This window comes from Megascapheus bottae, chromosome 10, assembly GCF_031878675.1.
Source record: "Megascapheus bottae isolate mThoBot1 chromosome 10, mThoBot2.hap1, whole genome shotgun sequence".
In the NCBI taxonomy this organism is placed as follows: Eukaryota; Metazoa; Chordata; class Mammalia; order Rodentia; family Geomyidae; genus Megascapheus; species Megascapheus bottae.
Genome location: NC_143518.1, coordinates 65,871,273 through 65,899,107, shown reverse-complemented (window position 1 = coordinate 65,899,107; position 27,835 = coordinate 65,871,273). Strand labels below are relative to the sequence as shown.

General features: G+C 59.1%; 1 protein-coding gene across 2 annotated transcripts; it reads right to left on the bottom strand.

The window, feature by feature from the left end:
* Positions 1-2,601: 2,601 nt before the first annotated feature.
* On the bottom strand, positions 2,602-25,539 carry Parp1 (poly(ADP-ribose) polymerase 1). Of its 2 annotated transcripts, XM_090341560.1 has the most exons (23): positions 25,357-25,539; positions 21,840-22,005; positions 19,689-19,804; positions 16,483-16,697; positions 15,581-15,680; positions 14,348-14,464; positions 13,897-14,073; positions 12,775-12,919; positions 12,039-12,179; positions 11,344-11,583; positions 11,153-11,221; positions 10,890-11,022; positions 10,326-10,521; positions 9,148-9,276; positions 7,515-7,598; positions 6,616-6,738; positions 6,149-6,277; positions 5,063-5,161; positions 4,462-4,614; positions 3,757-3,884; positions 3,217-3,278; positions 2,898-3,012; positions 2,602-2,689 (listed from the first exon to the last, which is right to left on the bottom strand). In XM_090341560.1, the coding sequence occupies exons 1-23, from the start codon at positions 25,474-25,476 to the stop codon at positions 2,608-2,610; spliced, it is 3,039 nt and encodes a 1,012-aa protein (XP_090197686.1). In that variant the 5' UTR covers positions 25,477-25,539; the 3' UTR covers positions 2,602-2,607. The 2 variants fall into 2 exon arrangements, with proteins under 2 accessions (XP_090197686.1, XP_090197688.1); XM_090341562.1 differs by lacking the exon at positions 11,153-11,221.
* Positions 25,540-27,835: the final 2,296 nt, after the last annotated feature.

The window sequence follows — 27,835 nt, the reverse complement described above, 5'->3', positions numbered from 1 at the left end:
CCGAGGGCAGCTGGGTCTGGTCTTGTCCTCTGGATGCTTCCTCTGGTCCTCGGCTTTCTCTGTGGCTAGGCATCCATGCTGGGCGGCGGGAATACAGGATGCACACAGCTATCTTTTTTGTTGTTGTTGGTCGAGGGACTTGAACTCTAGGCTTGGGTGCTGTCCTTGAGCTCTTCAGCTCAAGGCTACCACCCTACCCCTTGAGTCAAGCCCCACTTCCAGTTTTCTGGTGGTTAATTGAAGAGGCTCACTGACTTTAGTACTGGGGCTGGCTTTGAACCTCCATCCTCGGATCTCAGCCTAAGTAGTTAGGATTACAGGCGTGAGCCACCGCACCACCGCCACTCTTTTTCTCTCAACTCTGTGGGAGGTATGAGTGGCCACATTTCAGATGGGGCTGGGGCAAGGAACAGCCCACTGGCACTGACCTCCAGCAGGTGACCGTTGGTTTCCCTACTTGTCAAATAGATTGTGCAGTTGCCAGTAAAGGTCTGTGTTGGATTTGTTCTTCTGCAGCCTCCAGGGGCTGCCATCTCACAGGAGTGGCCCAGCAGACATGGAAGCCAGGATGGCTGTGCTTTCTTTCACCAACCAGGAGAGCAGTGAGGAGCTGGTGCCACCTTCCACTCGACACAGAGGCAGCACGGGTGGGGTGTTGGCTCCTCACTCTCTCTCTGCACTCCAGCGCTCAGCTGATGCCCTGCTGCTCTGCAGCCTGGGACCTTGTTGGTTCAGATTTCACGTCTGGAATTCGTACACAGTGCCAGGCGGAGACCATGACACGATGGCTTTGCTGGCGGTGGGCCGAAGTTGCATACTGCTTCTGTAGAACTCCCAGATGGCTAAACTTAGCTTGGCCACCTGCTGAGGCAGCAGCTGGGCTATTCTAAGCCTCAGCACCCCTGCCTAGAAATGAGGTGGGCCAGGGTCAGTGCAGAGGGGGTGGCAGGAAGGAGGACTGAAGACACAGGGAGACCGGAAAAGCACAGCACTGTGTCCTGTTCTCCACTTTCCCCTCTGCAGCTTCCTGCTTGTGTTCAGATTCCAGCTGAACCATTATCCAACTATGGGGTGCTGACCAGAAGTCAGGAAGCATGCTAAGTGCATTCTCCACCGTGCTGGTGAGGGCCACACATGGGAGATGTAGAACAGAAGCTCATGCAGTCATGAGAATGTGCCAGACAGGCAGGAACCAAGGCTCAGATGGCATAGGAACACAAGGGCTCAATCCTGTGAACCTGACCCCACTTTCTATTGGAATTAGGAATCCATTGAGCGGGGCGAGGTGGCTCACGCCTGTCATCCTAGCTACTCAGGAGGCTGAGATTTGTGGATCAAGATTCAAGGCCAGCCTGGGCACTAAAGTCCAGGAGACTCTTATCTCCAATTAACCACCAGAAAATTGGAAGTCCAGGCCCGGAGTCCAAGCCCCATGGACCCCCCCTCCCCCCGACAAAACATCGAGCCAAGTGAGGAATTTGGGGACACATATGAGGATGCTTCACAGGCAGGGCCTGCTATTGGTCAACACTCACCGTGGCACAGATCACACTCAGGCCAGCCCCTAGCTGGGCTCACCAAAACTTCCAATGTAGACGACAAACCTTTGTTTCCCTCACCAAAATAATGCCAGTGCAACTTTTGTGAGGAGACGGGGGCTGCCACCTGCTTTGCTAGCCAAGGTTCCAGAACCCACTTGCTTGGCTGGTTGCGTTCCCTGGCCCTTGATTTTATCTTCTGCCTTGAACTTCCTACGTCCTCTGTGACAGGTTGAAGTGACCCCTAGGTGTCACTGCAGATCCAGAGGGTGTGAGGGGGCGCCAGATCTCATCATGAGGGACTGCCCAGTCAAGCGCAGATGGCACAGGTGGGCAGACACCACACACGTGCTCATGAAGACGACTGGCCCTAGGCTAGCCAGCTCCGTCAGCTCCGCCAGCATGGTCTGAGCTTGGAAGATGAAACTGCTCATAAGCAATGGAGAATTCCAAGTGCAATGGCTCATACACCACACCACACCTCACCACACCACGCCACACCACGCCACACACTAAGAGCTTCCAGGTTCAAGCGCTCATGGAAGGACGCACTCTCCTCCCTTTGTCTTCCCATGTCCTTGGTCAAAAGCAGAGAACACACAGGACCCAACTGGAGAGGGCAATGACTCCAAGATGGAAGAAGAAAAGCACATAATACCAAATTAGATTTTTATTTTTAGCTCAAAATAAATGCTTAACATTTTGCCAAAATCAAACTAAAGACTAATGTGTAGGAAAAAGGAGGCGCACATTTCCCTTTGCTGGGGACCCAGCGAGGCGGACACTGGGCTGTGGTGTGGCGTGGTGTGGCGTGGCATGGCTAGTTCCTATCTCTCCCCGACTTCTCTGCCGTCAGCTGTGCCCACCAGGGCTTCCCCGGGCAGGACACATCCCTGGATCAGCCCTCCCACCCCCAATGCAACACAAAAAAGAATTTGGAAAGTTGGGAAACTTTTGGACCTATTCATACAAAACCTTTCTCCAGAGGCTGGCAGAGGCGGCTCTGCCAGCTGAGGCTCCGCTGGCGCACAGCGCCTGCACTGACCACAGGGGCTGGGCCAGCCCCACCTCACCACAGGGAAGTCTTGAAATTGAACTTGAGTTTCAGCAGGTACTTGAGGTTCACCTGAGCGATGTCATACACGATGTACCTGGAGGGGAGGCGAGTCAAGGAGCCAACCGTGCAGCCACTCTACGGCCTGCCAGGCCTGATCCGGGTCTGACCTCGGGTCTGACCTCAGGCTGGCTACTGCAGGACACAGGAGGCGGCCTTGCCGACACAACGGTCAGCAAGCTCAGCCCGGGAGCCACTCGGGAGACGTGCTACAGGACAGTGGCGGTGGTGGGGCAAAAGGATACTCATTGTACAGCAGGCAGGTGTCACTGACGCCCGAGGGGACCCCTGGTCCCAGTGGGACCTCCACCCCGTCCAGGGTAACGCTAGCAGAAGGGTCCGGCGTGGTTTTGCCCAAACCTGTGAGACAGAAGGGCCAGGTGTGAGGGACGGAGAGGGAGGACGTGGCGACGGTGGGGTTACAGGCCCCACACGCTGGGAGCCACGTGCTCCGCAGACCTGAAGGCCCCCCTCCAACCACCCCATGTATCCCCAATGCCACGTGTTACCAGAGCCCCGTCCCTGTCTCCCGCAGTGCCCGGGGCTCCCGGGGGCTGACGGTACCTTTGACACTGTGCTTGCCCTTGGGCAGTTTGCTGATGTGTGAAGCATGCTTCAGCTCATACCTAGTAGGGAAAGCCACTGTCACACAGCAGGAAAAGGTAGGCGAACCCGACACCTCCCAGCCCCACCCGACTCCAGGACTGGCAGCGCTTCTTGCGGAGCCTCAAGGCCTTTCAGAGCCGCAGCCTGTCATCAGACTCCTCGGCCCCACCCACCACACAACCTGGCCCTTCTGGTCACAGGAGCAGGGCGGTCCAGCCCAGCCCCAGGATCTGGAGTGGCGGCCAGTCCTAGGGCATGAACTCATGGCCAGAGCACTGTCCTTGGCTTTTGCTTCTCTATGTACGTGGCACTGAGGAACTGAACCCGAGTCTTCATGCGAGGCAAGCCCTCTACCACTAGGCCACGCTCCCAGCCCTATGGGGGCCATCTTTTGTGCAGTTCCATCAACCTATTCTGGGTGTCTGCATGTCTCTGGGTCCCTTTACTTCACAAGGGACTGTGCTGTCCTCTCCTCCAGCCAGGGCCAGGGCCACTCACATGTTTCCCAGGGCGACCTCTCCCAGCAGGATTAAGCCAATCGGGTCTCCCTGAGACGTGTGGCAGTAGTTGGCACTCTTGGAGACCATGTCAGCAAAGTAGATACCTTTCCCAAACATGTAACCTGTCTGGAGGGAGGAAGAGGACCGCGGGGCATCTGGATGAGCTCGGCACCGAGAGCAGAGGCCAGACCTGGGTTGTGCGGGGTCTCGACACTCTGAGGGCTGCTCTCCAGACCCCACGGCCGCCTTGCCTCGCCTCGCCCCGCCCCGCAAGCCCAGCACACACTCCCTCTTCCATGCATGCTCAAGGTCCTGGGGGGCCTGGATGATGCCCCCCCCTCCGCACTGTGACCACACATCCTCCCTCACCTGGGGGACACACAAGGCCCTGGGGGGCCTGGCCACTGCCTGTCCCCAGGTGACCACCCCCAGGCTTTGCCTGGCTGGCCCCTTCTAGAATCTGGCCGCTGACCGTGTCTGAGTGGGATTTGTCCGGGACTACCCCCACTCGGCTGGGAGAACAGGGCTGCTCTTTGCCTACCAGCCCATTCACATCCCAGCACTGTATGAGCCTTCCTTCCCGGACACTGCCAGGACTGAGGCGGGTGCCAGCTGAAGGACTGGCCAGACACACGGGGCACCCACAGAACCAATCTCTCGCCTCTGGCCCAGCCCCCACCACGCCCTGCAGGCTGGCACCTACCACAGGTGCTTCGGGCGGGGCTATCCGAAGCCCCTGGGACAGGATGCCCGCGAAGTTGGTGGTCCTGGACCCGTGCCACAGCAGCCTGCGGTTGTGGAGCTGCTGGAAGGGCTTGTAGCGCTGGCTCTCTCCCTCACGCTGGATCCTGAAGATCTGGGGGGACGCAGAGGCCGTGTCACGCAGGCTGCTGCTGCACACAGGAGCTGGAGGCTCTGCTAGCGAAGCCGGCCGGCAGTGGCAGGCACTCCCCGCAGGATCCTGTGAACCCCGGCCTCAAGCAGGGGGCAGCTACCAGAAACAGCCCCCGCGTGGCACGGGTGTGGCTTCAGATGAGGCAGGGTCTTCTTACGTCTTCCGGCCTGGGGTAAGTGGGGGACCCGCAGGCATGCCGCACCACACCTGGCTACTTAAGCATGATGAAACCCCTGATGATCATGTTCTGATTCTAAAACTAGTTCCGTGGACAGCAAATGCCCTTAGCACTAAGTAGTATGATCCTCCCGCAGAGCAGACTCGCTGCTTGGTTACCAAACGGGTCACCTCTACTTTGCTGAGGTGGCTGGTGAGGAGGGCGGGAAGGCTGAGGGAGTGGGAGTCTTACGTCTACCACTTCCAGGTCGTAGGCGTTGTGCGTGGTGGCGTGGGTGTTCCTCACGTACTTCCTGATGATCTCAGCTTCCTCAGAATCCTTTTCCACCACCTAGAAAACAGGCCGCACGGCTCAGAGCGAGCAGACGCCAGGAGAGCCACACGCTGGACCGGACCCAGGCTCTGGGTGTGCGGTGCGGCCTTCGGCCCTCCCCCGGTCTCTTCAATTCTCAGGACCCTGCATTTTGTGGCTGGGTCTACCGTGCCGTGCCCACTCCTGTCGGGATGAATCCACACTAGATGAACCTGCACCACGGAGGCATGCACGGTGCCATGTGCAGAGTCTGGGGAGCCTGGGAACCGGATCCTTCTCACAGTCTCTCAATTAAAATAACTTTTTAGAATATTTTGGTCGGTTATGGGGCTTGAACGCTGGGCATGAGTGCTATTCCTGAGTTCTAGGATATCGCTCTTTCCTGAGCCACAGCGCCACTTCTGGTTTTCTGGCGGCTAACTGGATAAGAGTCTCATGGACTTTAGTGCCCGGGCTGGCTTTGAACCGCAATCCCCAGATCTCAGCCTCCTGAGTGGCTAGCTAGGACTCTTTTTTTTAGAACTTTCGAACTGCAGTCTCTGCTGAGAAGCACCAGCTTTGCCATCAGAACAGTGCCAGCAAGCAGACTGGTCCTGAGGTGCTGCGCAAGGGGCCTAGGCTCCGGATCCCCAGAACGGGGCCAATGAAACAGATGCACAGGGCTGTGAGATACCAAGGTCGGCCGGGCCAGGCCGGGCCAGGCGTCGAGGCCCATGGCCCAGGGCTGGCTGGCTGACGCCCAGTGAACGCTGCTTTGCGTCCACATACAAAGGACAATGTCGGCAATGGGCAGCCTGTGCTGCAGAGAACACCAACCCAAGCACTGCTTCCACGCGGAGAGCCGAGCTGTTCCACTTCAGAAAATTGAGAGGGAAAAGGATGTCTGGCAAAACCCTCAAGTGCGTGCTCCAAGCGGAGCGGGGCGGTGAGGGCCTTCCCGCACCCCGCCGGAGGCCCCGGCTTCTGGAACCGCAAGGCGAGCCTGGCCCAGCGTGCGCTGCTAACCTGAATGTCCGTCTTGAGCTTCTCGTAGTTGGTGTCGATGGGGTCCTGGCTGCTGTCGTCAGACCCGCCCCTCAGCAGGCTGTAGGCCACCTCAATGTCAAGAAGGTTATCCAGCATCTCCACTTTGGCCTGACAGACAGAAACACAGGCCCAACCCTGCCTGTAGCTGGCACCCCAATGTGGCACCCTCGGCATTCCTCAAGTGCCAGCCAGGCTTGCTGTCCACAGGGGTGGGACGGACAGCACAACTGCTGGCTTGCAGGCAGGAGGACGGTGGTGGGTCAAGGCTGGGAGCTGTGGCCTGGGCGGAGGTGGAACCAGAGTCCTTCCTTCACCAGACTGGAGTCACGCAGAGCCTGGGGCCCCACGGCTGCTCCCCGGCAGGGGCAGAAACTCACTTCCAAAGAAGACAGGGAAGGGCCCTGCCACAGGGTGGCCTTGCAGGCGTGCACTCCGCCCCGGCCTACCTGCACGCTGTCTGTGCTGTCCAGGAGAGGGGGCTTCTTCATGCCGAAGTCATGAGGGATCAGCGTGTAGAAGCGGTTGGAGAGATCCAGGATCTGGGCGCTGCTGCTACCCTGGGAAACCACCTGAGTGGGCCAGAGGGGCAGAGGTCGGCCAATGGCGTGGGCCAGGGCACAGGGGCCGAGAGGCGGCATCCCCACCACACCAGCCCTCGAGAGCCCATGGGGCCCTCGCACCAAGACCTCCCCCGCTCCCCTCCCCGCTGACTGAAAGCTGGTGGTGGGTTTGTAGTCTCTGCCCTGGGATGCCTTCCACACTGTAAGGTTGTCTGGGGTGCCTGACACTGTAAAATTCACCCCCACCCTTGAGGGGAACGCTTTCTGTGGTCATGGCACTGGCTACCACTTGAGCCACAGCCCTGCTTCTGGCTTTTTGGGTGCCTCATGGAGATGAGTGTTTCACCCTCCGCCCGGGCTGGCTCTGTACTGAGACCCGAGGATCTCAGCCCCTGAGCAGCTGGGGAGTCATCTGGGTCAGTTGTAGGGTCTAGCCCCTTTCCGCTCACAGCTCTACCATTTGACCACTCCTCCGGTTGCTTGTTTTTGCCGATTCTTTGGAGGTAAGAGTCTTCAAAGCTTCGTGTGCCAGGCTGGCTTTGGACACACGCTTATAGGTGTAAGCCATTGGCATCCAGCCTCAGTCTAGCTCTACAAAAATCACACCATTTACACAGAGCGCATGACACGAGGTACCGGAAGACCCTGCAATCCTCGGTCAGCACTGGTCATACCTGTGGTGCCGACAGTCGCTAACCCTCTTGAGCTGTGACACGAGAGCAGGCGTCACTGCGCCCAGTGGGGGAGAGCTGCGGGAGCAGGAGAGGCTCTCCCGGCTGGCTCACCTGCTGCACCTCGCTAAGGATGGAGTACGCCGCCTGGATCTGCTTTTTGCTCAGCTTCCCCAAGGGCATCTTCTGAAGGTCGATCTAAGAGAGAGGGGTTCCTTTTAAAGCGGGGTATTCTGCAGTGCGGTGACAGGAGAGCCGGGCCCCCCGCCTCACAAGCCCAAGAGAAGCAGCAGAAGGCCACCAAACTTCCAACAAGGCGGAAGACTCCTGCTCCTTTCATCGACAGTGGGAAAGGTGACCACAGTTGCTTCAGCCCAACACTTCTGAAGGTATAGTGCAATCCCCACAATGTCCAGGGCCCCCTTCCTGCGGCCACGCCTAGAGTCCCAGAGCCACGAAAACAGGAACCAAGAGCGTGCAACTGGTTCTGATTCATTTGGCCCAGGAGGACCAATGAAGCGTGCACGTGTTTGTTCCAGAACCAGGAGAAGCCACGCCGGAGCAGTTACAGGCGTGGCTTCACCTGGGCTGCTGAGGTGACGGAGGTCTTGCCACCGGGCACTGCAACTGCACACTCTGTCCTGAAGTGCCAGGCCACCCCACAGTGATCACAGATGAGAACAGACACATCTTTCCTTCTTGCAAGCCCATTTCCCGCTCTCCACACACACCCAGCCCCTTCCACGTGGTCCCGCCCCTGTGGCTTCCTCCCTCCCCCGCCCACGGCCCAGGCCTCTATCAGGGCAGGCAGTGCCCTGACGCATCACTGCAGAGCCAACAGATGGACTACCCTGCGGGACCTGCGGGAGGGCGAGTGGGAGAGGGTGGGAGCTGTCTGGGGGAGGGGCCGAGCCCAGGACAGCACTGGAACAGTGGCCCCAGTGTGGTGTCAAAGGGCTGCATGTGCAGAGGGCTGGTGACCTCACCAGACGCCGAGGCGGCTGCGAACCCCTGAGGGGCTCATACACGGGAGGGGAGACGCAGCCACCTCCCCTGGACCTCTGGAAGTCCACGCACGGCCCCGCGCTCCACACGCCTCGTGCTGCCCCCTGCCAGCCCAGGAGAGAACGTCTAGCAATCAGAAGTGGGAGCACAACGGAAATGGACGACCGCGGCTCCCGTGCTTCCCTGCTCTCTCCACACGGCACCCCGCCAGGAGCCAGGCGGCTGGGGTGCTGGCCTCACTCATGACCACGGCCTACCACCTCTGCCGGGGGTTTACAGAACCCAGGCCCGACGCCCTGGCCGGCTCCAGCAGGGAGGGAGGACAGGGGAGAGGAGGGTGGCTGGGGAAGGCCTGGCCCCGGGAGACTCACAGAGGAGCCAGCCCACCTCGGCTGCTGTGGGAGCCTCGTGTCTTCGGAAGGGGCAGTGGTGGGGACTGGCACACAGGCAGTGCGGCCACACGGGTCCCCTCCACCTGGCGGTGTAGCCTGAGCTGACCTCAGCCCCGCTCGTTCCCGGGACAGCCTGCGGATGGCAACGCTACCTGGCCAGTTTGCTCCAGCATGCCAACAAAACGGGGGAAATGTGGGGCCAGGAGGTGCCTGCCAGTGAGGTGTCCCCACAGCAAACCAAGTGACTTGACAAAAAGCAGGCCCTGCAGGCCCAGTGCCCTGAGCCTGACGGCACAGGCACAAGGCCCTCAGCTCAAACGCCGGCTCAGGCGTCCCCAGCGCGGCCCCACCTCGTATTCCACCATGGCTTTCTTCATGCTTTCCACGTCAAAGATCATCCCGACCAGCTGCTGCACTGCCGTCGGGAGCTTGGACTTGGTGCCGGGGCTCACGGTCAGCTTCTTCACCGCCTCTTCGTCCTTCAGGGAGAAAACCAGACTTTGGGTCACTAACTCGCTGCTTGTCGTGAGAACGCTGGTGACCTCACAGGCTCACAACAGTGGAGGCCTGATGAGATGGACGGGCAGATTTCCAGTTTGGAATTCTTCCATGAGAGCGTGGCTCCATCCTAGAATTTGGGGGCAGAAACAAGAGGATCGATACACAGCAACCATTTTCTCCTGCCTACAATCCTAGCTACTCAGAAGGCTGGGATCTGAGGACTGCAGTTCAAAGCCAGCCCAGGCACAAAAGTGTGAGCCTCATCTCCACCTAACTGACAGAAAATCAGAAGTGGCAGAGAGCTAGCCTTGAGCTGAAGAGCTCAGGGATAGAACCCAGGCCCAGAGTTCAAGCCCCACCATTGACGCCCCACAAGTCAATCCAACCAACCAACAACCACCATTTTTTGATGGATATCAATCAAGAGATAACTGGATATAGAGCAACCCGTGCAGGGAGACGCTCCAGACCCAGGCAGTACCACATAAAAACGAGGCCTGGCAGGGCGTGCCACGCTGCTGTAATCAGTTCTACGGGGATTCTTACCAAGTTGCTTTTGCAACCCTACCCGTTGCTCTGGGAGCAAGTTCTTCCAACCCTCTCCTTCCTTCGTGTCCCTGCCTCGTGGTGTGCTGAACTAAGGGCCTTGGCTTTTTTGCTCAAGGTTGACTCCACTTCTGGTTTTTGGTGGTTAACTGGAAGAAGACGTTCTTCCTTGAGGCCAGGTCTGCATTGTGACCTCCAGGTCTCAGCTCTGAGTGGTTACAGGAACGCCCCATGGCGCTCAGCTTCCTTGGACTTCATTAAAGGGACAGACAGGTCGTATTGCATGTGCTTCTGCACTTACTGACCCCATCCTTGCACTACTGGCCCAATGTGGCAAGCCTCAGGGCTCGGGGTGTGAGCCTCGGCTCCTGCTTGGCTTAGGGGGCCTCGTACTCCTGTCTTCATGGCTGTATGAGCTCTTCCACAGCGGCTTCACACAAGCGGCCCTTCCTTTCACTCGTGGACGGCGCCCACATTTTACCTGGCCGTAGTCAATGTCCAGGGGGTAGAACTTCTTGGGGTACTTGGTGAAGGTTTTGGAGTGCCAGGCATTCCCGGTCTTCTCTTCGTACAGCTTCGTGAAGTGCTCGATGGCGTCCTCCTTGGAGGGCATCTGCTCCAGTTTGTTACTGCCAATCACGGTGCCCACGCGGCCCCAGGATCGGAATATCCAGTATCTGTGGGGGTGGGGGGCGAGGTTCAGAGAAGGGTGAGCTTCCCGCCGCTGGGGCAGACAGAGCCCAGGGCAAACTCTACCACTGAACAAGAGGTTTTTTAAAAAACAAACTCTTAAAAATCATTTTCATTAACTAGGGAGTCTGAAGTCAAATTACAAGTGTGTCCACCAAACGTTGTACCAGGATTGTGACACACACCGGGGAACTGCTGAACCTCTAGTGGCTGGCGGGAAAGCCTGTCAGGAAGCTTCCTTCTCTTGTACACTTGTGCCCTAGGCCACGCCTCCTCCTCATGAGGCTGGCACCAAGTAGCAAAGGACCCCCCACGCCCTCCCACCCCAGAGTCAGGGGACTCTGGGCCCAGCCACCTATTCTCCTTGTCTCCCTCCAGCAGCTGCAGCTTGTAGTAGGAGTTGGTCCCTTTCACGATGTCCACCAGGCCCAGCGTGGCACTGAAGACCCTCCCGCCTTTCTCCAGGACGTGTGCAGAGTGCTCCAGACCTGTGGAGAAGGCAAAGCTCCCACAGTTCTCTCCTCAAAGGGCTGGGGCTCTGGACAGGGGCATGTGAGGGCCTAGGGTCCCTGCCTGTTCCTGGAGTGGGGGCACTGCCACGGACTTCGGTCTACTCACCCGAGTCTGGGTCGACGGCCGCCCCTCCCTTAAGGGTTAACTTCATCCTCTTCTCAGACTTGTTGGGACCTTGGGAGGGTTCAATCAAATGGTCGGGAGGTGGATGGCATCAACCTGGTCCCCAGGCCTGGCTCGGCTGCCCAGAGGGCTCTGCCCACAGCAGAGGGCGGGCCGCACGCCCCGGGCCTCACCTTCCTCCTTGACAGGGCCCTTGCTCTTCTTGGAGATCGCAGCCCCTGACTTCCCGCTCGGGGCTTCCTCCACAGGCTCCGTCTTCACCTCTGCCCCCCAGGGGGACAAGCTGTGTGCTGAGAACAGCTCCTGCAGCGTCTTGGAGGAACTGGAGATGTCCTGGAGGAAGTCCTCCGACACAACGCGAACGCTGGCTTCTTTTACTTCCTCCATCTTCTTACTCATCTTCTCTACCTCCTCTGTTCAAAGCCGGAAGGGAAAAACCTACATGCCCGGTCCCCGATTCTCACTGCGGCCCGCTCTTTCCCAAGCATGCCCTCACCCCCACCACCTCTTTCTGCGTCCTCCTCGTCACTCCCTCTGGGGGCGTGCTAGCAGGTGTTCCGAAGAAGGAGCCCCTGCGGACCAGGACACGCGGGAGAGGAGGAGGAGGTCCCCGGTCTTGGAGACCCCCAAGACCTCCTACAAAGGAGCGGGCTGGAGCCTCGTACATGTGGGGCCTGGAATTCCACCCTCAGTAACAGTAGAGACAGAAACGCCTAAGAAAACCTATGCCTCTCTGTACTTCCAAAGCCTGGCGGAGAACCCACGTGCATCCTGTGCAGAGAACGTGAGGGAGCCAACGTCCACTGCGACACAGCCGCACGGAGGCCGTGCTGGGAGCCCAGGGAGGCAGGGCGGTCACCACACTCACTCCTGGTGCTGATACACAAGGTGGCCTTGTTGGCTGTTCCCGTCATCTTGCCCCCGAGCTTCTCAACCTCGGCTTTCACCTCGTCCTTGCTCCGGGCCAGCTTTCCCAGCGTTAGGACCTTCATGCTGGACAGAGGCTTATCTGCAATGGAGAAGAGCGCCGTCATGCCGGGCGCACAATGTGAATGCTTCCCAGGAAGAAGGGCAGGAAACCCCGCCCTCGAGGAAGTGTGGCGGGCACAGGGGCTCAGGCTGGCTCGCAGCTCTCACCCCCACCCCCCCCTTCGGGGAAGGCCAACAAGGACACAAGTGACAGGCAGGGGACAAGGCCTGGTACGGTCTGTGGTGGTCAGGAAGAGGAATAGGGAGGAAGGAAGGGGAAGGGGAAGGGCAGCCCCCAATTTCTCGTATTCTGCTTTTCCCGCCTCCTAAGAGAAAACTGCAATTCTTCTCCAGCCACCAAACAGCGGCATTCGTCAAAGTAGGCTGTGTCTGATAAACACACCAGGGTCTCTGCGTTCAGAAGAGCACTCTCTCTCCTTTCCTTGTCCCCACAGGCTGGCCAGCCCCTCCTGCTGCACACAGCAGGCCCTGGCTCTGGTCACTGTCAGGCAGGGAAGGCCTAAGGAGACCAGGGAAGGCTGCCCACTCCTCTGGCATGCTGGCATGGCGGGACCGTGGCAGACAGGGCGGAGACCCTAGTGTATGGGACAAGGCAGGGGTGCCCTCAGCCGTACCTGGCAGGGCGGGGTCCACAGCAACAGGGGTGGAGGCTGTGGAGGGCGGGGGTGCTGCTGGCGTGGGGGTACCCGTCTCCGGGGGAAACAGCCGGTCCTGCTTTTTGATCTTCAGTTTCTTGAGGTAAGAGATTTCTCGGAATTCCTAAAGGATGAAAACTTTAGGTTTGAAAAACAGCTTCCCTGAAGCAACCACTTGACAGACCAAAACTTGGCCTATATGTCAATTCAAGAATGTACATAAGGGACCGTGTCATCAAGAGAACCTGTGTAAAGAACACAGTATCCCGGCTGCATCACTCACCTCCAACACGCCTACGTCTACCCGAGGTGTCACCCTGGCTACTTACGAGGAAAAACCAAAACTAATCACCACTTGACAACCTGGTCAGAAAATGGCCCCAGGACCCAGCCCCTTGGTGGCTGAAAGCCCCACCAGTGTGCACACACCAGTGGGACTTACTTCCTATCCAAGAGAAAGGCAGAGTCTGTGCCTTCTCCTCTGGTTCATCCCTTCCCAGTCAGCCCCCACTCCCCACGCCAGGGTTTACAGTGGCCTTCTGCTAGGTGCGTCCTGACAGGTGGCCAGTTCCTTCAGCTGCTGCCTGCACAGCGGAGGCCGGACGAGGCACTGGTGGCTTCTAACATATACCAAGTGTCTGCCTGGCACCGCACACTCACATCCTGTCCTTGAGAAAGGCACGAGGAGCGGGGCTCCCAACGAGGGGCAGGCTACAGACACCGGGCCTGCAGAGGACCAGAGGCGGAGGTCTAGAGGCGCTAGGGAAACTAAAGGACCTGGGTTCAAGACTCAGGGGTGGGGGGAGAGATGGCTGGGTAAGCAGCTGGGTGCCACAGTCACAGAATGCCCAAACCACAAAGGCGGGCAGGAAGCCCCCGACACACAGAGGCAAGCACGGTACAAACCACTTGTCTTCCTGACTCCCCGTCCTACCACTGCACCCGGCAAAGACACCACCGGCGCACGGCCCCGGACAAGGGCTGCCCAGACTGGCGCTGGCAGGAAGGTGGGAAATCGGGGGTGTGAGCCATGGGAAATGATGCGCGTGGCCTCGCTGCCGCAAGAGCAGAGAAAGCCCCGACCGTGGCACCGGCGCTCACCTTCGGGGTCACCCACTCCTTGCGGCGGGGCGTCTGCGTCCTGACCGTGCACTTGGTCCAGGCCGTGACGTCTCCGGTGCAGTAGTAGGCGTCGCTCCTGAACACTAGCTGCCCTGTGCACTCCTCGCAGGGGACCAGAGCCCCAAACGCCATGCCGTCTGCAACGCGGTCCAGGATCTGAAGCACAGAGAGCGTGTCAGAGAGAGGACACACAGGGCACTGCGGCCTCACGTGGGCCACGCGTGCTCCGAGCAAGAGGAGGACGCGCTCCCTGGCGTGTCCCTGAGCTCGCAGGCGAGCACCCAGGGCTGCCGGATGGACGCGCTCTCGGGACTGGCTTCGTAAGAGGGGATGTCACAGCTAGCACGGGCCTCCCCTCAGACCCGCCACAGCCCCGCCAAGACCATCCCAGGCGACATGCAGGGCGTCTTCCCCGCAGCAGGCCACGCACCGCAGACTCTCCGGAGGGCACCTGCTGCTTGTTGAAGATGAGCAGCTCCTTCAGGTCGCTGGTAGAGCACACCTTCTTCAGCTCGTCCTTGAGGCTCCAGATCAGATCGTTCTGGGCCTGCAGAAGAGACCTGCAGCTGACCTCGCTGCTCTCCACCTCCCACGCCCGCCACTGTGCCGGGACGACAGGCACGAGCCCTTTCACACCCGTGACCAGCCTGACCCTGCAAAGCTGCTGTGGTATCACACAGGAGAACAGCCAGGCATGACTTCTGCCAGTTCTGCCTCCACAGCCACGGCTGCCAATTCCAATGCCACGCTGAAACGCTCTCAGCAGGGAAGGAGGCAGGCGCAGGCGGAAGCTGCAGTGTGTCCTTGACATCCCCTCCACTGGCAACATGGGGGACAGGGAAGCCCGCCAGGCCACCGCTAGGCTCATGGAGAAGAGTGCCACAGCTCTGGGCACACAGCATACGCAACTCCTCTCAGTAAGTAATAAAACCCAGTCAGAAATGGGTTCTCTCTGTCTCTGTCTCTCTCGTAGGTCGTGGAACTTGAACTCTGGGCCCGGGCACTGTCCCTGAACTTTTCAGCTCAAAGCTACCTACCACCCTACCCCTTGAGCCACAGCCCCACTTCCAGCTTTCTGGTAGCTAATCAGAGATACAAGTCTCAGGGATGTAGTGCCCAGGCCGGCTTTGAACCTCCTCAGATCTCAGGCTCCTGAGTAGCGAGGGAGACAGGCGCGAGCCACCAGCATATGGAGATCATGTTCCTAAAAAGACCAACTACTGCGCCAGGAGCTTGGCCTAGTAGTAGAGTGCTTGCCTGGCATGAAGACCCGGGTTCCATTCCTCAGTACCACAGAAGCAGTGCTGGGGCTCAAGTAGAGATCTAGCCTTGAGAAAGCTCAAGGACAGTGCTCAGGCCCCGAGTTCAAGCCCCAGGACTAGCAAAAAAAAGACCAACTGCCCTGTCCTGAGTTTTTCCACAGGACTCTTCCTTTCTTCAACAGGCCTTTCCAACAACGACGGAGCTGTTACCAACCACGGACACAACAGGCGTTCTTTTCCCTCTCACCACAATCCCTTCCATCCCTTTAATAAGGCCATTTTAAAACAAGAGAACAGCTGGAGGCGTTCCTCCCTGAGGAGGAAGAGAGCATGCGGGGACGAAGGCACACCCCCACCCGCTTTCCCTCCCGGTGAGACGAGAGCTCAGTTCTAGAACCCACCTTGAGGGCCTTTTCCAGCTTGCTGTCCTTATCTTTTTCCTTCTTAGACTTCTTCTTGGCCACTTCATCTGTGCCATCCACTTCATCACCCCTCCTCTTTCTGAGACATAAGATACAGATCCAGAGCCACTGAAACAGACGCTGGAAGGCCCGGGGACATAGCCCACTGCCACTCTAGCTCCATGAGGCAGAACAAGCACTGGTAACCACTCCTACCCTGCTAGCCAGAGAGTGGCTCGGACAACCCAGGACAGGATCCAGGGGCTCAGGCCCCACTGTTAGAAACCCCAACTTATCCCTTAGCATAACGAAAAGAAAAAGGAATTGCAGACAGCACAGAACAGAGCCTGTGACATGGAAACAGGCTGGGTCAAGATGCCATGTACAGTCCAAACAAGAACCACAGCACTGCCAGCAGGCCTGGTTGCACATTCAAACCCTCGCAGTGTCCCCCGCATACACCTTACAGCGCTGCAGAAACACAGGCGGCAGGGTACGTATAGTCCTAGCAGAGATCCTGGGCCCGAGGGTGGGTGACAAACGCAGGTGTGGCACGAGGCCCCGGCGGGCTCCTGCACCTCAAAGTCAAGGCCTGGTTTCCAGTTTTCTTGTATGTACTGCTCGACTAGCCTGTGCCACGAGCTGACGTGTTTGGTGGCTACCTGTGAGCAGGGCAGCCAGGCCCCCACGCCCTGGCGTGCCCATCAACAGGCCTCTCTGCAGAGCAGGAACACATTCCCTGCCAGATGCAGGGTTACCAAACATGGCCACTGACCTGGGCAAGGGATCAGAAGTCTGGCGCCTAAGAATGACCCTGGTCTGTCATCCCGAGGGCTTTCTGGCAGGCAGCAGAGGGCAAAAGCACCCCCTCAAACCCCACCCACCAACTGTGTTCCACCCACCCTTCACTCTTGACGCCTGGCAGCTGCTTCTTCAGGGCCTCCTTGTCCTCTGTGGTAAGAAGGCTGAAGCCTTTGAGCTGGCTGGCACTGTACTCAGGCCGGAATCCCAGCTCCTCCCTCTTCTTGACAAAGCAGCTCGGATGGTACCATCGGTCAATCATGCCCAGCTGGGGCTTCTCTGGGTCCAACATCTTCTTGGATAGGCGCATCTGGCCCTGCAGGAAACCCATATTTGGTGCCATGAAATGAACAGGAGGCGCTGGTTGTACACCAACCTGGGTCCAGGCCAGGACCTAGCTGGCAACTTGAAGGCTCCTGGGAGTCTAAGCCCAGGATGGTGGGTAACCTTTTAAAATGCAGTCAAGGGTCAGGTTTTGATGGCTCATGCCTATAATCTGATCTACCCAGAGACTGACATCTAAGGATCGAGGTTTGACGCCAGCCCGGGCAGAAGAGTCCCCGTGAGACTCTTGTCCCGAATTAACTACTCAAAAACCAGAAGTAGTGCTGTGGTTCAAGTGGTAGAGGGCTAGCCTTGAGCAAAAAGGTCAGGAACAGTGCCTCAGCCCCGAGTTCAGGCCCCACAGTCAACAAAGACAAAACAGAAACACAGTTACGCTGGGTATCAGCAACTCATGCTGACGACCCTCGCCACTGAAGAGGCCGAGATCTGAGGACCACCACTCAACGCCGGTCCAGGAAGGAACGTCCACGGGACTCTTACCCCGATGACTCCACCAAAAAGCCAGAGTGGAGCTCTGGATCGAATGGCAGAGCACCAGCTTTAAGTGAAAAAGCTGAAGGACAGTGTCCAGGGAGACCTGAGTCCAAGTCCCAGCACACACACAGTGCTCAGGGGGAGATGCTAACACGTGGCTCCGTGCCAGCCGGCCTGGGCCAGGAAGGGAGCGGTAACAGCTGGGGATTCTACCGGGAGCAACACAAGAACGCCTGCTGTGATAGGGGGCACGCTGGGCCGGGAGTGTGGCCTAGTGGTGGAGAGTTCACCCAGCATGCACAGAGACCCGGGTTCGATTCCTCAGTACCACATACATAGAAAAAGCCAGAAGTGGTGCTGTGGCTCAAGTGGTAGAGCGCTGGCCTGGAGAAAGCCCAGGGACAGTGCCCTGGACAAAAAAAAAAGGCATTCCGTGGCACACACCACAGTTGTGGGCCCACCCCCAAAAGAGCCACGCGCACTTGGCCCTCTGCACATAGATCGCAGAAGCAGCGCAGCCTTCTGGGCTTGGCACACGCTCGCTGGTGAACTCCGCTTCAGGTCGCTCAGCAGCCCGGTGTCAGGCGCCCGGAGCTCGAGGACCGAGGGTCTTTTGGTGTCAGTTCTGGTGCTTCAACTTAGTGCCTGCATGCCGTCACTGAGCCTTTTCTCTCAAGACTAGCACTCTACCACGTGAGCTATAACGCTACTTCCCATGCTGGGGGCTGGCTTGGCATTGCCATGCTCAGCTATCAGTCTCCCGTGAGGCTGAACTATATGCATGAGCCACTCGTGCCTTGGGAGACCTTATTCTCAGTTTTGGTGGCTCAAAGAGGTGGAGGTTAGGTAACTAGAGGTAGGCCTTAGAGGTGGGGCCTGGTGGGAGAAAGTTAGGTCACTGGGGGCACTGAGCAGGAGAAAGGCCATTATGACATGCCTTTAGAGGGGACTGAATGACCTGCCCATTCCTGTCATTATCCTTTTTTTGGGGGGGGGGCAGTCTGGGGGCTTGAACTCAGAGCCTAAAAACTGTCCTTGGGCTTTCTCAAGACTAGGGCTGTACCACTTGAGCCACAACACTTTTTCTGTGATGTGGTACAGAGGAATTGAACCCAGGGCTTTGTGCATGCTAGGCAAGCACTCTACCACTAGGCCACACTCCGGGCCCCTCATTATCTGTTTTCTAGCTGCTAAGTGGTGAAGACTGTTTGTCACTCCCGCCAAGCTCTGGGCCTGCACATGCCCAAAGCAACAGGGCCAAGAAACCATTAAAATCACTTGCTGGGTGCCAGTGGCTGCTGTCTATAACCCTAGGTACTCAGGAGGCTGAGATCTGAGGATGGAGGCTTGAAGCCAGCCCGGGCAGTCAAGTTTGAGACGCTTATTTCCAATGAACCATTCAGAAAAAGCTGGAAGTGCACTTCTGGCACAAAAGCCCTGCTATCCTTTAGCAAAAGAAACTCGAAACTCACACCCAGAGTTCAAGCCCCAGGACTGGCAAAGTACGTAAACAAATGAAGACATAACTAAGTAAATCTAAATGTTTGAGCTAAAATGGCCCTTTTAAGACGCGATCTCAGGCATTTTGTCACAGCGACAAAAGCCGAGTAACACGCTGTACGCCTTGTTGGGAGGCAGAAGCTCCCAGCGCGTCCTTAACTGAATCCATGAGCATGTGCTGGTAGCCACAGGCCTACCAGCTGCCACTCCTTTCACTGGACTGGCCATCCGTCTCCAGGGACAGACTGGCAGCGTAGGCTGGTCGTGGAATCCCTCTGCCCAGACAAGAGCCGGCAGAGCCCCTCCAGGGACCACCGTCCTCTTCAGGACCCCGTGCAGCTGCTCTCGGCCCAGTCCTCCAGGGCTGCCTTCTCCAGACTGTCCAGGTACCCACTGCAGAGCAGCTACACACAGAGGGCCGTGTGCCCACAGGCACCGCTGCTGAGAAAGTCTCTGTCCACCTCCAGTTGCCATGAGGACTCAGTGCTTGGGTTTTAACTCAGGGCCTGGGCTTCTTTGCTCAAGGCTAGAGCTCTACCACTTGAGCCATAGCACCACTCCCAGCCTTTTCTGTGTATGTGGTACGGAGGAGTCAAACTCGGGTCCATACATGCTAGGTGAGCACTCCACCACTAAGCAACATTCCCAACCTACCTTCCTTCCTTCCTTCCGTCATTCCTGGGGCTTGAGCACTGTCCTCAGAAATTAACCCCAGGGCTTCATGCATGCAGCACTCTAACACTAGACCATGCTCCCAGCCCCCATACTATTTTTCAAGAGGTTAATTGGAGATAACAGTCTCAGGTCCTTTTGTGCCCGGACTGGCTTTGAACCTCGATCCTCAGATCTCAGCCTTCTGAGTAGCTAGGATGACAGGCGTGAGCCACCTCGCTGGCTTTCTCTGTCAAGCACCCGAAGTCTGCTGTGATCTCTTACAGATGGCGCTGCCAATGGGAGAGCCTGCCCAGTTCAGATAACCCTCACTCACCTTTTCTATCTTCTCCAGACACCCCTTGCATGTGCTTCTGTTGGACTTGGCATACTCTGCTGCAAAGTCACCCAGCGTCTTCTCTGCCTTGCCACCAGTTCCCCCGGGGCCTTTGCCTAGAATCACACACAGAGGCCTGTTCATCTCAGCGGCCTCACAAGTAGCTCCAAATGCCCAGCGCCCTCTCCATCTCTCCAGGAATGTTCCACTAGACACCTGCACGCCAAGCAACTACAACTAATCCATCTTACCTCCTGGCATCACCTGCGGCTTCTCAGAGGGCAGCAGGGAAAACAGTGGGCGTCTGTAGAGAGGGAGTGGTCTGACTCTACCACAGTGCTCCTCTGCTGCCCCTCAATGAAAAGTGCTGACCAGATACAATGGCCCGGCCCCACAGACCCACAGGCAGCACCAGACTGCAAACCGGGTCAGTCAGCTGGGCAGAGAAACAAGGACGGTCTCACACGACTTCCTTCAAAAGCTGGCCTTCAGCTAGCGTGTGCACACCACAGGCAGTGTGTAGAGGAAAAGCAGACCAGACCAGAGAACAGAAGACGGACACCACAGCAATCAGGGCAGCCAGGAGAAGACAGACGAGCAAACATACAGAACAGGAGGCCACAGGGCACAGCCCCCTGTCTGAAGGAGCGGGGGCAGTAACAAAGAAAACCCTGTCTTCAACAATGGAAGAGTTACAAAATGCTGTAAAACCAAGTCTGCTTTCAAATACTGAGATTTTGTAGAAGAGGCCTCTGGAAACAGTGGAGAAGAGGAATGGAGTCTCTCAGCCTCTCAATAGAATTTTTTTTGTCTTTTTTGACATGTCAAAAAAAACTTGGGAGGGGCTAGTGGTAGAGTGCTTGCCTAGCATGCACGAAGACCCGGGTTCAATTCCTCGGTACCACATACACAGAAAAAAGCTGGAAGTGGTGCTGAGGCTGAAGTGGTAGAGCTCTAGCCTTGAGAAAACCCAAAGACAGTGCTCAGGCCCTGAGCCTAACCCCAGGACTGGCAAAAAAAGGAATTGGGGGGGGGGGGCGGGGAGCTGGGCATACCTGTAATTCTAGCAACTCAGGAGAGGCCTGCCTGAGGAGTACAGTTCAGAGCCAGCCTGGCAGAAAATTACATGACACTCGTATTCCAATTAACCACCTAAAAATGGGAAGTGGAGCTGTGTTTTAAAGTGGTAGAGCCCTAGATTTGTGCAAAAAAGCTCAGGGACAGCATCCTGACCCCGAGTTCAAACTCACAATGGGCCAAACACGTTTTTATTTTTGGTGGAGACTGTCTACAGAGCACACAGACTTTTCTTCCTGGTTGTCGTTCCTTGTACAGCAGAGTATATTGGGGCTCAGAAGGTGCTGACCTCAGCCCAGCATGGCAGTGAGGGCATGCTATCTATCACACAGCCCTCAAACCCACGGAGCCCCACGACACCACTGAAGGTGGGCCAGATGGAGCAGGGGCACCTGAAAGCCACTGTAAGGATAAAAGGAGTACTTTGCTCAATTTTGCTACAAACTAAAACTGCTCTAAAAACAAAACTACACAAATGTTGGCTGTATTCTTTTTTTTTTTTTTTTTTTTGGCTAGTCCTGGGCTTGAGCTCAGGGCCTGAGCACTGTCCTTGGACTTTCTCAAGGCTAGAACTCTACCACTTGAGCCTCAGCACCACTTCCGGCTTTTTGCTATGTATGTGGGGTACCAAGGAATTGAACCCGGGTCTTCGTGCATGCACTCTACCACTAGGCCAAACTCCCGGCCCCATGTTGGCTCTATTCTGAGCAGGGGGGAAGGATTGTCAAATGATAATCGCCAGGCAATAGGTGTTATATTCTTAAAAAAGAATGGGGTTTCCAGGCAAGGCCTGTTATCCCAGCTACTCAGGAGGCTGAGATCTGAGGTCTGCAGTTCAAAGCCAGCCTGGGCACTGAAGACTGTGAGACTCTTCAATCAACTGCTAGAAAAACTGGAAGTGGCACTGTGGCTCAAGAGGTAGGGTGGTAGCCTTGAGCTGAAGAGCTCAGGAACAACACCCAGGCCCAGAGTTCAAGTCCGTGACAAAGAAAGAAAAGAATAAAGCTGTTAAGCTGCACACGGGGGGCTGGGCTGAGGGGGGCCGGGCTGAGGGCGGCCGGGGCCTGTACGTACCGACCACACCCCCGGCCTCTGCGGTCTTCTTCACCTTCTGCTGGTCATCCCACCGCAGCTCAGAGAAGCCGTCTACCTCCACGTCGGGCTGCCGGATGCAGTGACCCACCTTCCAGAAGCAGGAGAAGTGGTGCCAGTGCGGGACCTTCCCATCAAACATGGGTGACTGGAAGAAACCGGAGAGGCCCATTAACCTTGGATGGGCTGCTGCTGTCCACGCTGCCCCCGCCCTGGGCATGACAGTGAGGGCACCTGGTCCAGTGACTGGAGGACAGGCAGCCCGGGTCCCCCATCTGCTATTTGGAGAATGACAAACGGATGAGAAACAGCACAAAGCTCATGTTTCTTCTCAAGTTCTGACATCTACAACTACGGCCAAGCTCACTGCCTCGGCACCGAACACCCCCATCTCACTCTACAGTCCCACCCTGGCCTCCGCCGTGCAGCATTCACGCAGGGACCTGCCACCTGCACGGCCAAGGGGAAGGAATGCAGGACGACAGCTGGCATCCTCAGCCCTGCATCTCGCCATGGGCCCGTGGGACCCAAGACGGACCCACAAGTGCCTCTGCAGTTCAGTCTTGAGAACCCAAGACCCAGATACTACAGGAAGGCCGAGAAAATGGGTCAGGAAAAAGCACCGGTTCCCAAATGCTACTGCTGGGGTGTGTGTGTGTGGGGGGACAGCTTCTGTGAGGCTGTGAGAGAAGGACCAGGCAGCAGGCCACAGGCCCCAGCACAAGAAAGGTGGTGTCCACACTGCCTTCTTTGTCCCTGGGATGCTGCACAGCCAGTGTGCGGTCAGCCTTTCCTGTGACAGAGCCTCATCTGTGCCAGCTCCACCTCTGTGTGGCTGGGTAACAGCGGACAGTGACAGGGAGAAGAGAGGATGAAGAACTGACCTGGTGCCTGACAAGCCCAGCGGCATTCCACACCAGCACCCCTCTCTAGGACAGGAAGTAAAAAGTGACACTAAAAACAGACACACCAGAGAAACTCTTTTATTTCCAATTGATCACCAGGAGACAGAACATGGAGCTGTGACTAAAAGTGGTAGATCAGCCTTGGGCAAAGAAAGCTCAGAGACAGGGCCGAGCCCTGAGTTCAAGCCTCAGGATGGGTAAAAACAAACACCCCCTTTTAGGATGGTGGGTAAGCTGTGCAGGACAAGGCATGGCCTAGCAGGGTGAAGGCTCTCAGCCCTCCACCTGAGGGCTCAGACCTCGGACCACACACAGCGCTTCCCTTCTACAGAGGCCAGAGACCCTTCCCCGGATCACAAGAAGGCACGCTCGGCTCAACTGTGTCATACTGGGTCAGAGATACGCACGGCGCAGCGGCGGGCAAAGGCGTGCTGGAGGAGGGACGAGGTGCTCTGCAGAGGTGTCCAGAGACCACATGGCAAACGGCTCTCTCCTCCCTAAGTCCGGGGGCCTCCAGCCAAGAGAAGGACAACCCTTGGCTATCCTGCCTGAAGGCACAGGTACACATAGAGGGCTCTGGAGCACAGGCAGAGAGCAGACCAAGGGCACCAGACTTCCCTCATCAGGCAGGAACGCTAGGGGCGATACACTGTGGACCCACACGCTAAGCTGACCACGCCCACCAGCCCCAGCCAAGGGCTCCAGGGCCCAGGTGCTTCCTCCACGGCTGCCCTAAGGGCCTCAGCTAAAAAGTAACTGGTATGCCGTCAGCACAAAGATCCTTCAATACAAATGTAAAGATGAAATGTTATGCTTTTTTTTGGGGGGGGGGGGGCGCTGTCCCTGAACTCTCCAGCTCAAGGTTATCTACCGCCCTACCCCTGGAGCCACAGTGCCACTTCTGGTTTTCTAGCGATAAATTGGAGATAAGAGTCTCCTGTTCTTTAGTGCCTGGGCTGAACTGAACAGAGATCCTCAGAGGAGATCCCCGGGTCGTAGGTAGCCTCCTGAGTAGCTAGGATTATAGGTGTGAGCCACTGCGCCTGTCTACTAAAACTCCCAAGAACCAACACAGAACTAACGCCTTTACTTTGAAAAACCAAGTTTTGGAGAGGTCCCTGACAGAGGCTGAGCTGTCCACCAATCTAGGTCATTCCTTGGGCTCCCCTCTGGATTGACAGGCCCAACTGGAGACAGCCACTGAAAAACCAGAGGAAAGTACAGGTTTTTGTCACCCAGTCTGCCTCTCTCTTCTCATTCGTGCCCCAATCCCATGGCTTGTCAAGCTCGCACACAGCTACAATGCTGTGTGTTCCTCTTGTGGGCACAATGCCTAGGGCTCAGCTCTAGAACTAGCCTGCACTCCAGGGGCTGACCACTCTTCTTTCATTTAACCAGGATCACTGCTTCGCAGCACATGGTAAAAATCCCACCGTGTGTTCCTGTTAATCTCCAGGTTCATTCCATTATCTCCTCCCAGCACAGACTTAAGCAGCAAAGTAAAGGCAGGCTAGCAATGTCTTCTGCCACCCTGGGAATTGCAGACATTAACACTAACTGCGGCTCAATGGGTGTGAGGAGAATGAGTAAGCCCTTTGTGTTAGGTGTTGAGCTGGGCCAACCCTGAGGACACAAAAAAAGAGCTGTCCCAACCCTGGTGCTTTGTGAGAGAACAGAAGGGCAACTGGGCCCAAGTCCTTCTCTATCCAAATACTGGAAATCCATTCAGAGCCACCCGGTCACTTCTGAATCACTTTACCACCAGGCAGGAGAGACCGTTAGCAATGAGCTGGGTAAGACAGGCCTGGCAGAGTCGGAGTGAGGAGGGACAGGGTGAGCAGACGGATGCAAACAGAAGCCAGGAGGACCCCGCCGTCCAGAGGACGTGGCCCCCGCAGCGCGGCGGTGACTGACGGTGAAGCTGGCGAGTCTGGGCAGTGTTATGTCCCCTGGAAGTGGGTGCTATCGCACGACTCCGCATCACTCATAGGTGCGCAGAGGCTTACAGAAAAAGAAAGCTGTCCTTGCGGTCGCCCCCCCTACCCCTCCGTAGGACACACGTGTACCCAGGTGGGCATCAGTGCCTCTCAGAGGCCCCTGGCCCCTGACCCCAGGCCCCTGACCCCGACCCCAAGCCCCCGATCCCGGCCCAGGCCTCCGGTCCCAGGCCCCCGACCCCGACCCCAAGCCCTCGACCCCGACCCCGGTCCAGGCCTCCGGCCCCAGGCCCCTGACCCCGACCCCGGCCCCAGGCCCCCGGCCCAGGCACCGACCCCAGGCCCCGACCCCGGTCCCCGGCCCTCGGCCCCCTGCTCGCCCAGGCCCCGACCCCAGGCCCCCGGCCCCCGGCCCTCGGCCCCCGACCCCCGGCCCCCGTCCCGGCCCTCGGCCCCCGGCCCCCTGCTCGCCCAGGCCCCGACCCCAGGCCCCCGGCCCCCGACCCTCGGCCCCCGGCCCCCGCCCCGGCCCTCGGCCCCCGCCCCGGCTCTCGGCCCCCGACCCTCGGCCCCCGACCCCCGACCCCCGGCCCCCGCCCCGGCCCCGGCCCCGGCCCTCAGCCCCCGCCCCGGCCCCGGCCCGGGCCGCGGCCGCACCTGCACCATGATGGCCATGCGGAGCGAGTCCTTGGGGATGCTCTCGCTGCATTTCTTGCACGAGGCGCGCCCGCTCTTGGCGTACTCGACTCGGTAGAGCTTGTCCGAGGCCTCGGCCATCCTCACGCTCGCTCGTGCCGCTACGGCTCCGCCGCCAACGCCGCGCCCTGGACGCCCACAGCCGCCGCCTCCCGCGCCGCGTGCGCGTGCGTCCCCCGCCGGGCCAGGCGCGCCGAGCCGCCGCCGCTCGCGGTAGATTGGTGATGCCTGGCGGACGTGGGGCGGGGCCTGCGGAGAGCAGGGCGGGGCCTGGGCTCACGGGGGGGTCTAGGGGTTATGGGGCGGGGCCTGGAGTTCACGGGGCGGGGTCTAGGGTGTGGGGCGGGGTCTGGGGCTCACGGGGCGGGGCCCAGCGGGTGCGGGGCGGGGCCTCCAGCTCCCGGGGCCGCGGGGGGCGGTGTTTCCGGGCTTCCGCGCGCCATAGCCGCGACACCCTGAGAGCAGAGACGGAAGGGCGCGGAGAGCCTGGCGGCCTCGCTGCTCCCCGCCTGAGGGCGTGGGGGTGGTGGTGGTGCCTTCTGAAGAAGCGACCCGGCACGGCCGGCTTTTTCCTAGATCCGGGAGGCGATTCCGCCCCTGTCCACTAGGCGGTGCGCAGCGCGCACCTCCGCCGCCGCAGCCTCCGGAGCGCGCCGGAGGCCCCGCGGGCGGCCGCTGCTGCGGGGCCCCCCGTGGCTGCCCTGTGTGCTGGAGTCACGTCCAGCGGGGAGTGGGAAGGAGAGGACGCAGACGGGCCTCCCCTCCCCTGGGTTAGGAAGAAAGGAGATAGCAAGGCTGCAGGCAGGCCCTCTGAGAGCAGTGACCACCCTGGACTGGGCCTGGTCACTGAGCAGGGCCGACGAGCCCCCGGCCCGGACCGGCCCGGCCCCGCCCCGGCCCCGGCCCCGCCCACCTCCGCCCGGCCCCGCCCCGCCCTCCTCTCCGCCACGGCGCAGGCGCGGACTCGTCCAGGTCGCCCTTGTCCAGGGCCCCTGAAGCCCTTGGTGTCTATGGATTTCTTTCTGCCCAGGGCCTCCCTTGAGCCTCGGCAGGTCTGGACCTGCAGGCCTGCTGGGCCTGGGCCAGGCACTGTCTTCCTTCTTCACAGCCCCCCGCGTCCTCAGCCCCCGGAAACGGTCGTGGACAGGGGTGTGCAAGGTTTCTCCCGGCTTCCCGGCATCAGGCCCCGCCGGCGGGGCCCACACGCGCCCCCACCTCCGACGGCCTCGGGGAAGACGCTCCCCGAGGGGCCGAGCGGACGCGGGACGCGCCTGCAGGGCTGCCTGCCGCCGGCATCAGCTGGACTCGGGTCCCGACCACGGCTGTCCCGAGGGGGCAGCGGGAGCTTCGGGAGCTGACGGCGTCCTGGAACTCAGATCAGAACGCCAGCGCCGCCTGGAGCTCTGCTGCGCCGGGAGGGCCAGCCCCGAGGTCCGCAGCAAGCCTCAGGACCGGCAGTCCAGCCTCCGCCTCCGAGTCCCCCAGCGGGCCACCCTGCTCAGGCGGCTGCTCCCGGATGACCGAGCGGAGGCCCGGCAGAGGCCCCCGCCCGCCTCTGGAGAGCCGGCCGCCCCCGGGAGGCCCGTGACTTCCAGCTTGCAGTCAACCCTGCCCCACACCTTCCTGGAGCCTGGGCTGGAGGCTGAGGTCCCCAGGGAGCAGGGGGACGCCCCCAGAGGAGTGTGGCCTGTTCTCAGCACCGCAGAGGGCCCCCACCCCCTGCAGCGGGGAGCCTCCGCGCCGGCGCAGCAGCTGCGCTCCCGCCGCGCTCCTGAGTGTCAGAGGCAAAGGGTGTTCATGAGAGCCGAGGAGAAACACCGAAGTGGGATGGCCTCCGGAGGGACCCGGCTCGCTCTTCCCGGCTCCTGCAGGGCTTGAGTGCGAAGGCCCCACTGTGACAGACGGCAAGGTGACTTCTGGGGCCCGGGCCGGGACCCTAGGGCTCCTCCAGACCCCAGCCCCGGCCCGGCCCGGGTCCTGTGCTGCCCCCCGCTCACCTGCGGGGCTGTCGGGGGCCTGTCCAGGACGATCGGGGATGTGGGGAAGTGGACCACAGACCTGAAGCACCAGTTTCGTGACAGCTCGGGCTGAAGTCACAGGAGCTCAGGCGCGTCCACATAATGCGAGGCAGAACAAGGCTCGTGCCCCTCCAGCTCGCCCGGGACGGGCGTCCATCTGCAAGCCCTCCGGGATGCAGCGTCACAGGACCCTGCCTGCTAGGCTGCTCCTCACGGGAGCAGACAGCCCGAGAACCTGCAGACGCAGGAAGCGGGACAGGACGCCAACATGGACCGTGCTTACTGGGCTCCGCGGTTCTGTTTCCAAGAGCTTAAGGGCACCGTGAGGGAAAGGTGGAAAATGAGATTCCCTGGTCTCTCTGCCAGGGGATGGACTGTGGCGGGAGGGATCTGATTTCCACAGATGGCAAGGCAAATCAGAT

Coding starts and splice junctions, on each gene's coding strand:
- Parp1 (XM_090341560.1), bottom strand. CDS start 25,476: ATGGCCGAGGCCTCGGACAAGCTCTACCGAGTCGAGTACGCCAAGAGC. Junction 19,805..21,839: donor AGAGGCCGGGGGTGTGGTCG/GTACGTACAGGC, acceptor GTGTGATTCTAG/GCAAAGGCCCCGGGGGAACT. Junction 11,584..12,038: donor CTTGTGTATCAGCACCAGGA/GTGAGTGTGGTG, acceptor GGCTTTGAACAG/AGGAGGTAGAGAAGATGAGT.